At 31.5% G+C, this 12,295-nt stretch overlaps 1 protein-coding gene across 1 annotated transcript in view; it reads right to left on the minus strand.

Moving 5' to 3' along the window:
- Positions 1 to 1,397: 1,397 nt before the first annotated feature.
- The window catches only part of LOC105359081 (guanylate cyclase 32E), a 30,821-nt gene continuing 19,923 nt past the window's right edge, over positions 1,398 to 12,295 (minus strand). Inside the window, exons 10-23 of the mRNA XM_011495558.1 lie at positions 9,591 to 9,796; positions 7,904 to 8,086; positions 7,709 to 7,813; positions 6,931 to 7,002; positions 6,590 to 6,755; positions 6,239 to 6,443; positions 5,952 to 6,086; positions 5,754 to 5,866; positions 5,052 to 5,203; positions 4,518 to 4,616; positions 4,289 to 4,433; positions 4,013 to 4,111; positions 2,924 to 3,380; positions 1,398 to 2,060 (exon numbers count right to left, since the gene is read on the minus strand). Of these exons, the coding sequence (XP_011493860.1) occupies positions 1,661 to 2,060; positions 2,924 to 3,380; positions 4,013 to 4,111; positions 4,289 to 4,433; positions 4,518 to 4,616; positions 5,052 to 5,203; positions 5,754 to 5,866; positions 5,952 to 6,086; positions 6,239 to 6,443; positions 6,590 to 6,755; positions 6,931 to 7,002; positions 7,709 to 7,813; positions 7,904 to 8,086; positions 9,591 to 9,796 (2,537 nt within the window). The 3' untranslated portion in view covers positions 1,398 to 1,660. The remainder of the gene's footprint in view (positions 2,061 to 2,923; positions 3,381 to 4,012; positions 4,112 to 4,288; positions 4,434 to 4,517; positions 4,617 to 5,051; positions 5,204 to 5,753; positions 5,867 to 5,951; positions 6,087 to 6,238; positions 6,444 to 6,589; positions 6,756 to 6,930; positions 7,003 to 7,708; positions 7,814 to 7,903; positions 8,087 to 9,590; positions 9,797 to 12,295) is intronic.

Genomic DNA, 12,295 nt, shown 5'->3' on the forward strand with positions numbered 1-12,295 from the left:
TTATGTTGTCATATTATTTATTGACCTTTCTGAATTATTTTTAAATTTATGTTCCAATGTCGAGTTTTTAGTGTGTGCTATAATATTATTAGTTCAATATTGAATTTATTTAAATAGTTGAGATAAAATTGTTTTTAGCAATATGTCTTAATAGCCAACTAAAAAATTTAATTTTAACCTTACATATAATTTCGACAATTACTTTATTATTACGTATTAATCACGTAAAAAATAACAATCTAAAGATTATTTGTAACACTTGTATTGTAAGTTTAATAATAGCTTTTATCATTAAAATTATTCCGATCATAAAATATAATATTAAGTACTTCGAATAAAAATGATTAAATTTCAGAATTGTCCATGCAATTCAATATTTCAATGCTTAATTTTAAATATTAATGCTTAAGAACATTCAGACTCAATTTCAATTTGTAAATCTATTAGTTTTATACATACATAAACATTGATAAAGTTTTTTTTTACATATATTATTTTAAAGGATCAAATATGATCTTAAATATTAAGTAAAAATTGTCTGTCATACCATTTTATTTAATTATTTTCTTCATGTATGAAATTTCATTTTTTTCTTTTTGTTTTCAAGCTAAAGAAATATTTTACACATTTCATATAAACTATTAATTTGAGTAGGAATTTTTGAACTTTTCTTAAATTTTTAATATTCTTAGACATATTTTGTATCTTAGAGGAATGTAGAAAAATCCATAAATTATTACTTATAATAAAAATCCTACAATACATAGAATAGTTTGAATATATTACTCTAAGACCAATTATTATCTGGATCGATTAAATAGTCTTGATATTAGGTTATAAATTATCTAGAAATTAATAATAACGATGTGCATTATGTCAGTATAGATACAAAAATTAAATGCGCGCAATAAAAGATTAAATTAAAACATTGAAATGTAACAGATTAGAAAATCAATTTGTAAAAATTAATTATTTTTTGGTGCCTTTTTTTTTCTTTATAGAAATAAATATAATTTATAAATCGGTTTATTATGAGTGTATAATATAAATTATAATATAATTGTACATATACTCAAATTCAGATATTTGTATATCTTTAATTATTCAATTGCTCATGTTTTTTCTCTCGATGGAAACGTACTATTTCTTAACAATAAAAAAAAAAAAGAAAAAAAGATTTCAACTTCTCAATTTTGTCAGCAATTATTGTGAAAACATCTATCTTATTTGAATATTAGCTTGCAAAGTTATAAATAGACGCTGGTAAATAAAAATAAATATTAATATTAAAAATTGTTTTATACTCGAGGCTTCGTTCTTAAATTTATAAAAGTATAGAAATTTATAATATTTATTCCCTACGGCACTGAAAACGAACGCATTAACGACTGAAAGCAACGAATGTTCGCTCCTTATAAGTAAATATTTCATCATTTTGCCTAATATCGTACAGATTTAATGAACAACGCAGGAAAGCTCAGGCTAGTGATTTCGTATGTTGATGAGTGTCAGCTCTCGTCGTTTCGGGGCCTCTTTTCTATAAATACTGAAAGTCGGCGAGGACCGCCTTGGTAATTAGCAATCGGTATCGTGGCGTCATTAACGAGCTTAAATAAATCGTTTAAACGAATTACAGTCGCGAGCGCGGCATTGCACATCTTTACACTCGGTAATGCAACTTCGGGACGTGGGATTCGTAATGGATGAGGGGTGCGGCGTCCCATTCCTCGAGCTCTTCGTTCGACTGGACGGCTCGTCGAGGGCTGACCAGGAGAATGGAGCCTCTACTGGGACTACTGGGTGCAGACCTGCAGGCACCCTGGAGTAGTCCTTGCTTGCCGGGGTGAAGACCCTTATCGCCTAGTCGGGAGTAGTAGCCGCCGGCCCCGTTTTCTTCCTTCTCGTCCTCTTCCTCGTGCTCGCGAGCCTCGGGTAGGAGAACCGGGACGCTACCAGTTTCCAGCTGGGGTGCGAGCTTAAGATGGACGGCTACAGGTAGACGTAGTGGAAGCGACGTTTCGCCAATTTGCTCGACGCACGGGCACGAGCTGCTCGACGACCTGTATTCGACGGTGAGAAGGGACTTTTACCTTTTGGCTTTTACAGTGCTGGTGGCTTATTTATTTGTTAATTGTATAAGATTATAGGGGAATTTATTTGTGCAAGAGACTATTCATTGGTAATTTGAGAATCGATCAATTTTTCTGTTGACTATAGAGATCGATGTGATTTGAATTTTAATATTATGTCGGCGAGCAACGTTGTAATCCCGTTTTCTTCTTCATTTTTTTTTTTTTTTTTTTTTTTTTTTTTTTTTTTTTTTTACAAAAGTACATCAATTTTTCCCCTATGGCAATGTTTCCGATCTATCCGATTTTAAAACTAAAAGTTAAAATTCTTTATCGTAACTTGCGCGTTTTCATTTCTAATTTTTCATCGCGCTATATAACGTAAAATTAATATTTATTAGGATGAAATAACGATATTATTGCATTTAACATTGTAATACGGTAATCGTCCGTTAGACGAATTTTAAAGCTTAACGAATTTCATGGAATAAATCGCGACATCTCGCAGTCCATGGCTTATTAATCGCAAGCCGAATAATTTTATCTCTCGAACAATTAAAATGTCGATATAATAGTAAATAATCGAAATAATCGTTCGACGAATTTTCTCTCTCAAACGTCAATTACCAAATATCTGGAGAAAAAAAAAAAAAAAAATTTTGTTCTTAAAATTCCATTACTTTGGCGATTACGAAGGATTACGAGTAACGAATTTCTTAAAGCTTTTGGCAAAACCATAAATAGCTTGTCAAAGTCGTGAAACATTGGTGAAAAAATTCGAAATCGATAAGATGGAATGTGTAGAAAGAAAGGTCGAATTACGTACGATCGATGTCTCGATTAAACAATAATACCTCGTGCCCTCCATGCAGGATGATCTGCCGGAGGAACACAGTCCACGGCCGTTGCAGGGGCTTCCATCGGCGATGGACTCGGGCTTGCCTATGTCACCGGGTCGCGCAACCTTGGTCGCCTGGTCGAGGTGGTCCGAGCTGGCGAAGCGCAGCCTCTTGGGCGACTCGCTCGAGCATCGCAGGAAAATCGTCCTCGCGAGGGATTTGTTCTTGAGGGAGCTGCGAGGCGCGGATAGCTCCTCGTAGGCGCTACACTCCGCTCCGGGCGCCAGTCCCACTCGCCTATTGAGTCGCTCGCGGTTCCGCTCCTCCCGCATGCTCGGCTCCTCGCCGATCAGCCAAAAGGTCAGACGCTCACCCTTGCCCTTCATCGGCACAAGGCCTCGCTCGGCCAGGCTGAAGCCACCCAGTTGATCGAGCAGCAGCTTCGTTTCCATGCTGCAGTGGATGCGCAGCGCTGCCCGTTCAAATACATTTTGTTTTATTTAACGGCACATGCTATTTAATAATATTTGGGACTTAAGCACCGCTAATCTTTTGTGGCTCGATATTATATCGATGATGGATGCCCGTATGTTAGACGGTATTTAGCCGAGGGGAGAGGAGTTTATTTATCGAACGAACATACAATTTCTTAAAACTTATCTCGTTATTTTTATGACTTGAATCTGCTGTCTGTACGACAGGTCAATTTTTATGTATTTTAACGATAGTTTATAGTTAATGGAGCGTATTCCATATTTAGGACGATCATTAATTATAGGCCAAATTGTGACATTGTTTTAACGTAATAAATGCAAGGTGGATCGTTGTAATTGCAGTTAATAACAATATACAAACCCTTAATAACAAATTATGCCGTTTATAATAGAGATTTTTACTATTAAGTGACTAACGATCGAGATATCATTGGCGATATCGATGTTGTTTAATCAAGACATTAGTTGTTCATGCAACGCCGGTCTGGTGCAGTACTAATAATATTAGTAAACTTATGTGATTTTTGTTTCATTATTAGAAGGTGGGATTTTTATTTTATTTTGTTCTCTCTTCTCTCTTCTGTCATTGTATTTGGTGAATAGGACTTACGCGAGCCTGTGGATTCCATTCGACTGGCCGTATTAACAGTATCGCCAAATAAACAGTAGCGTGGCATTTTGAGACCCACGACACCAGCGCATACAGGTCCTGAAGGAATAGAGAAACAAGAAAAGATGTTACTGAAACTGAGGTATTTTGAGGTTCGAGGTTAAGCGATAGTATGAAGAAAAACGTGTTCTATGGGCCTGAAAATTCAAGCATTATAAAGGCTATTTATCATTTTCTTTCGAGCCTTCATAATTAACGAATAATTTATAATTATACCAGAATGTATTCCAATTCTTAATTGTAATTTATCTAAAGGCCTGTGACGAATTGAAAATTGTTTTATAGCATCCAAAAGACACAATGACATGCTTGCTATCTCTCCCGCGTGTTGAATTCCATTTCTAATGGGCAATCCGCTTACCTATAAATATAAAATGCATTTAAATCCATCGAATTGCAATTTATGAAATTAGGCGCCATTAGTCCATTTTAGCATTATACTTACAACCATATAAGCATCGCCAATTGTTTCGACTTTGTAGACGTCGTAATTTTCAATTGTAGAGTCGAAATATGTGTAAAGGTCGTTCAGGAAATCAACTACCTATAGATCAAAACTGAACTTTAACCGTTTAATTTTAATTAAACATTGTTTCACGTAGATTGGATAATTGATTTATTTGAATAAAAATTTAATTACCAAATTAATCCATGTACTTTTATAAATCATGAATTTGATAAACCGTTAATTATAGTCGTAACTAGAAATTCTTAAAGTACAATATACTATTTTATACAATATGTGTCTTTTATTTCCAAACGCTGATCAAAGTTATTATTAAGTTTATTTATTACCGAATGTAAATGAGGCACATTGTTTTCCGACAGAAAACAAACACACACAAACACACACGCACACACGCACACACACACACGCACGCACGCACGCACAAACACACACTTTCAATCGCTCATGCACACTATGGGGTCTGGAGCTTTTCCATCTCTAAAAAGCCTCTAATTGGCGGCTGACGGTTACCTGAAGGGGGGTGCTCTCGGCGGACATGGCGGTGAAGCCGACGATGTCACTGAAGTAAATAGTCACGCAGTCGAAATTCTCGGCTTCGACTTTGTGGCCGCGCTTCAGCTGTTCTGCCACATAACGCGGCAGCATCTCGTACAGCAGGGCGTCTGCAAGTCAACAAGCTACATCGATCTTCCCCCGTTGTTACATCCTCCCGTTATACGCGAAGTTGAAAGTAAGGTTGACTCTGCAGTCGGCTTGGCTTTTGTTTTATTTAGACGAGAGGTTGGGAATACGCGAATATGCGAGTCTACAGTTTTCTTTATATGATGAAAGCGAAAGGTCGTTGCAACTACAGCAATACCGACATTTTCACATAAAATCGATACGTTTAACGGAGAGAGAAAAACAACAATAAATAATCACGCGACCGATAGTCCAATGCCATTGCCAATGCCATTGCCAACGAGTCCTTTACGTAACGTAAAACTTGTCCGGTGCTTCGACAGCTAATAATTAATTTGACTATAATATATATATATATATATATATATATATATATATATATATATAAAGCAACAACAACAACAACAACAACAACAACAACAAATACAAAGAAAGAGAATCCTCGGATGCATCCTTGATTAATCAAGTTTATCAGAGCTCGCCATAAAGTATTTAAATTCGTGTTTCTTAATGTCTTAATGCCAGGCGTACCAGTTTTCTTTTTCTCTTCGGACAATTGGTCGGTTCGCTCGTCGACCAACGCTTCCAGATTATTAGCATACTTTTCCATCATCGCCATCATATTATCAAAGATGTTTGGCTTCCTGAAATTATTCCAACATCGACCCGCACGAATTAGCACGCTAAACAAAGAAATTGCTTTGCAAAAATCCTCGGAGCTACACTCACATGCCTTTTCGCAGTGGTCGCAATTTACCTCGGATGACTTTGAAATCGGGACGAAGCTCCGGATTCTCCGACCAGCATTCCACAAGACAGTCCCTAACAAAGTCAAAGCAGTTTTCCAGCTGATCCAGCGGTGGTCTGTGAAAAATGATTTCTCCAATTTATCACCCATACGATGCACTACGAATTCGCAACGTCCGCGCGGCGAGAGTACTTAAACGTATAAAAGTGCTTGCGCCGCTTGAGGCGCGACACGCTTTAGGATAGTAAAATTATGGACGCGAGGGTACCGGAATAAAGGGGCGCCTTCCTCGATGCTTATGATTTTCTTGAGAATATCGGGGGCGGACAAGTCGGTGATGCCGTAGGGCCCGTGTCTGCCCTGGAGTTCGTAGAGAACGATGCCGAAGGAGTAGACGTCGCTCTTCTGGAAGTCCCTCAGCGACGGCTCGATCGGCTTCGAGCGCAGCAGCTCCGGCGCCTTGTACAGCAGTCCTGCAAGTTCGGCTCGCTTAATTAATTCCATTGTGTCCACCTCGTGGACGTAGGATTTTCATGGCGAGCGCGACGAAGCTCGGGGTCTTTAGCATTAATAACGCTATAATAAATGGACGGGGAGGCCAAGTACTTTCGTGCCTTACCGCGATACTTCTTCATGACGTCGACGGACTCGAGCTCGGAGTCGCGTTTAAATTCGTGGAGCCCGAAATCTGCCAATTTAACGACCCAACGCGAATCCACGAGGCAGTTGGATGTGCTGAGGGAGCCGTGGAATTTTATGACGGACTCGTGAAGGTAAATCATGCCCTGTGGAAATAATGGCGCTGGGTGAAACGAACGGATAAATTTACAACTCTTTTGCATTCTCCGCACAATTCCGTAGAGCCATGCATTGCTCGTTAATTCGTTTATGTGAAAAAAGCCATACGGATAACGAAATTGAATTTGAAATATCCATAAATAAATGGGCTCTTTTACTCACTCTCATGATGTCGCCTACCAACGATGCCATGAACATGTTATCGAGCTTAATATCTTCGTTTTCTAGAATGTCCTACAATTAACGAACACCATCATAATCATCATCATCATCATCATCATCATTATCAATATTGTCAACGTAATCATTATCATTATCATTATTAAGCATTATTATTGTTATTATTCAATAGTATATTACGAATACGGCGTCGTAAATATTTTAGTCCATTAATTCATGGTTGTAATAAACGATAAAAATTGAGAGGATTGTATGTCCAAGTTAAGTAAATGACTCTATCGATTAAATATCATATTACATACAATGTTCTCTCCTAATGGCATTATTGCGTCGAAATTCTCAAAGTTTCATATTTCTCTTGTTTGCTCGATTTAAAATATGCATGCGTAGCATCGCATAGCACTTTGTGAAAAATTTAATCTCTTATTTTAGATCTTAAATCAAGTTGTGTGAAACAATTTTTTTTATTTTCTTTTATTTTTTATTTTTTTTTATGATAGTAACTAGATAAAAATTAATCTCGTTGCTTTGTCAAATGAGCGTATTTCAATTATAAATTAAACGAATAATTATCATTAGTGCTCAATTTCATGCTCTTCCTACTTCTGTCTGCAATTTGCAATTGCCTAACTTTCATTATTATAAATTAATGCGCCTATGTCCTTCTTAATCTACAAGAAATATTTTTATATGAATATCTTCATTAAGCGAGTGATGCTGTCGAGGGGGATATCTTAATAATAATGAATGGTAGCTGTACCTTTAAGCTTCCACGGGCACAGTACTCGACGACGATGCAAATATTCGGTGGATCTGTGCAAGCTCCAATGAAAGCATTCAAATTATCGTGCCTTAAGTCTCGCATCTGTAACATGAAATTTACCGTCCGAATCTCTGTCCTTTTGTGGTGAATTTGTAATTGATTCACAACTGATTAAATGATATTTTTATTTACAATTTTCAATTCCTTCTTCATTTCTCGAGTGATTTCTATTGATTTTTTCTTCACCTTCTTTACAGCGAAAATGCGACCTTTATAGATTCCCACTTGCGTGTAAATCATTGAGTAGCGAAAGTCAGCGTCAGGGTTCGAGCTGAGAGACGCTTGACTAGTTCTTACGTGTGGTTGACATGGATTCTAAAATATATACGTCAATTTGCTTAATGTCGAAATTTTTAGTAATATTTTTCGAATAATGATGGTAGGTATGAAAAACGTGAAAATTAGACAAGTACAACAAAATTAGATGCAAATTATAATGAAAATTACTTATAATTATAAATTTAGTAAATCAAGTAATTCTTCTAATTTAGTAGCATTTCTTCAAAAGACATTTTAAAGGAATAATAAATAAATAAATATATACTATTTTCAGATAATTTTTTAGTAGTCTCGATAGATTTTGAGATATTCTTCAATGAATTACCGTGTGTCTGGTGCTTCAAAGAGAAGATACGAAATTAAAAAATGAATTAAAAAAAAAAAAAATAAATAAAAATAAATATAAATATTGAATTGTTATTGGAAATTTCTTATTTGTTAAATTTACTTGGTGCAATTTTCTGACAAGTTTTCATCATTATTGAATGGATATTTATTATGTTTAATTATACATTAGAATACGTTTATTTATAAATTATAAGCAATATGTTAGTGAATACGAGTAAATAAAGTTACTCCTGACTAGTAAACACTATATTCCAAGATGCCATTGAAATTTGTGTTAAACATTTGCAAAATGTGCTTTCCGCTTCTATAGATTTTAGTGTAAAATATTATAAATTTTTGTCAACAAGTTGATAATATTATCAATTTTATTTCAACATATTTTATATAAATATTCAATGAAGGAAACGAAGAATCAACTATAAATTATTAATAATAAGTATTATGAAATCGTAGTAAAATATTCAATAAATGATAAAATTCTGACTGAAATAATACTATATGAAGCGAAATTATCTTATGTACTATTATGATAAAATGTCGCTTAAATATTCATTTACTGATGTATTGGTTGAATTTTTTTTTTTTTTTTTTTTTTTTTTTTTTTTTTTTGAAGCAAGTGTAGTAGTAACGCAATTCTTGTCCTGTATAGAAAATAATTAAATGTAATAAATATTGGATGTGAATATATAAAATTATGTGTTATTTTTTGTTTTAAATTGTTGAATATTAAATAAAGCAGGAATATTCAGTTTAATGCACATTAAAGTAATTTATAAAAATATTATTAAATTTATTTTTAATGTATGTGAATTTTAGGCGAAGTTTCTGTTTGAATGACTTTTATAAAATTATCTAGTAATTTATAAAGTTTTAATGTAATATATCAACGGAATTTCGTAAAGTACTTAAGTACTTTTATGATTTATGATGTTGGAAATGAATTATTTAAAAAAGTCGTTGCTATATTCTCTTGAAACTTCGTAAAATTATAGATAAGACTAGAACACTTGGTACATATTTTTTATATCTGTAAAAATCAAAGTAATTTTGAATAATTTTTTAATTTTTATATTTATTATTCAACCAATATTGATGTTTGGCGTTTACAGTCACCATAATGTGCATTTCACTTACTAATCAATTTAGATTAATTGCTATAGATACACTCGATTAGGTAATAATTTAATAAAACCTTTGAATTATTTTTGAATAGTTGTTCGCCAGTAGTTGCTGAATCATCTTTGGTTTCTTTAATCTCAATATCTTTGTAATTGACTTTCCATAGCAAAGAATCGAGTTCTTGTTCATACTTCCAATTTCTATAAAGAATCAGAGATATTGCAACGAACACTAATAACAGTCCGCCTGTGATTCCACCAATAATTTCACCTGTGTGGGCTTAGTATTTGTAAAATTATTTTCAATATTCCTATAATTGATTTTCTGTAATATCAATATTAATATACTCTCGGGTTCACTACTTTAAAAGGTATACAAATTGAAAACTACAACATTAGAATTGAAAAGTTTAATTTAAAATTTCGTTTTGAAAGGTATTATTTCTAAAAGTTTATATAAATAAAAAATACATTCCCATTGATTGGCAGTCTTATGCAATGAGAAAATACAGGAGATAAACAACCAAGTAAGTGATTACGAGTAGAGACAAATGAACCATAATCAGTTGATTTCTGTGCTTTTACCTTTTCTCTTATATTTTCATTTAAACGCATGTAAATAATAAATGATATTGTAATTTAAGAACTTACGTAGCTATATTTATATATAATAGAAAATAATATTCTAAAAAGTCTAAAAATTTTATCAATAAAACTCTTGAGTAATCGTTTTAAGCAAAAAAAATTTAAAAAAAAAAGAAACTGTAAAAAATACTTTAATACAAAGAATATTTTATATTAAAATAGATACAGATGAGTTTATTAATTTTTACTAACACTCATATCAAAATCAGATCAAGATAAAAAAAAATAAACATTACTTATATTCATTTGATTTTGATATCGAATTTTCCTTTTAAAACTGTTGTACAAAATCTACTAATGATAATGTATCTTGGTCTAGTAATTCTTAAAATCTTTTATTCCAATTTAAAATTGAAATTTCATTCTGAGTATTTTGCAAATAAATCAAATTAAAATATGTTGAATTGATATAAAAAAAAAATACCAGATAAATTTCTTGCATATTTACAATAAATGAGTTTTTTTTATGAAATTGAGACATCTATGGCGATAGTACACTGGTTAGTAAAATATTAATTTTTTTTTTATTTAATCTTTTGTTTTTTCGAGTTTATATAAAATAACTATGAATAGTGGAGTAAAAATAGAAAAGTAACTTATTATTTTAATAAATGATATTATTTATTCGTTGGTAATTAGGAATTAAGAGATTAGAATAGAGTTTTGTAAATCTTGGTAAAAGGATTTATGTAAAGAAACTTGATGATAGCAAATGATATAATTTTATAATTTTTCTGAACTCATATTCCCAATAAGTTGAATTAATTAGATCGACATAAGTAGAAAAAGTCAAAGTCACGTAAGACTGGTTTTTACAGATAAGTGGAAAGTATTTTTAAAAATTATTTTGAGATAAATTTTATAAATTAAAATATACTTAATACTAAGATATATAAAATATAAAATATTAGAAATATTAAGCATTTGTAATAAAATTTATATTCGTTTAAATTATCATCTTGACTTCATGAATTATTTTCGGATTACAGATTGATTTTCAAATTGCATTAAATGCATAATCAGTTTATTAAAAATAGAAATATTCAATTACTAATTCATAATTTATATTATTTTGATATACAAATTATTATAACATACGTATTTTAATACTATCGGCAACACTTTTATTATTATATTTTATTTGACAATATAATATATTACATAACAGTTACGTATCATTTTAAAGTTTATATTATTCCGAAAAATAGTTAATAATAATTAATTTAATAATAATTAATATATGATTAAAAAATAATATATTAATTTTAAATATATTATTCTTATAATATTTAAATTATTATTAAAATTTTGTATTATTGACAATAAAAAATATTTTTTTATATTTAATCAACATTTATTAATGTTCATGTTAATAAGACCTTATAATATATGTATTAATTATTATAAATATATTTTTATTTTCTATAAATAGGTTATGTTGTTATTGTATGATCAATGAAAAAATAAACTTGAAGATATACATTGAAAGTTTACAAATCCCTCGAGTGTTTTGTAAAAAAGCAAACTGATGGTGTGTCAAAGAGATTGCAGGTTGATAAAGAAATAAAAAATACATAAAAAATAAAAGAGAGATAGAAAGAGAGAGAGAGAGAGAGAGAGAGAGAGAGAGAGAGAGACAGCGAAAGAAATTATAATATTGGGAGTAATAATAAAAAATGTTTTTTAACGCTTACAAAAAAAAAACGTAAAACTTTTTACGCTTTATTACTTATATGTTTTGAAAAATGCTTGAAATTGTTACAGAGGCATTTGTTTTCATTTTTTATTCATTATCAGTGACGAGTCTCTTAGACATTATACATATACAAATGCTTTAATTTTCAAATCAATCCTTTGTGTATATATATATATATATATATATCTATTCTATATATATATATATATGTATATGTATATATATTCTGTATATATATATATGTATATATATATATATTGCGTATATATTATCTATTTATTTATCTATTTATTATTAAATCATAAGTAGCTTCATTTCGCTTTATTTTTACTTTTGAAGTTATCGTAATGTGCATCAAAAACAATATAAATTAATTTTGGTCGAGTTATATAACTGTTAAACATATTTAATATTAATTATTCATGTTATTTTCGGTAA

Source organism: Ceratosolen solmsi, unplaced genomic scaffold, assembly GCF_000503995.2.
Source record: "Ceratosolen solmsi marchali unplaced genomic scaffold, CerSol_1.0 scaffold1, whole genome shotgun sequence".
Lineage (NCBI taxonomy): Eukaryota > Metazoa > Arthropoda > Insecta > Hymenoptera > Agaonidae > Ceratosolen > Ceratosolen solmsi.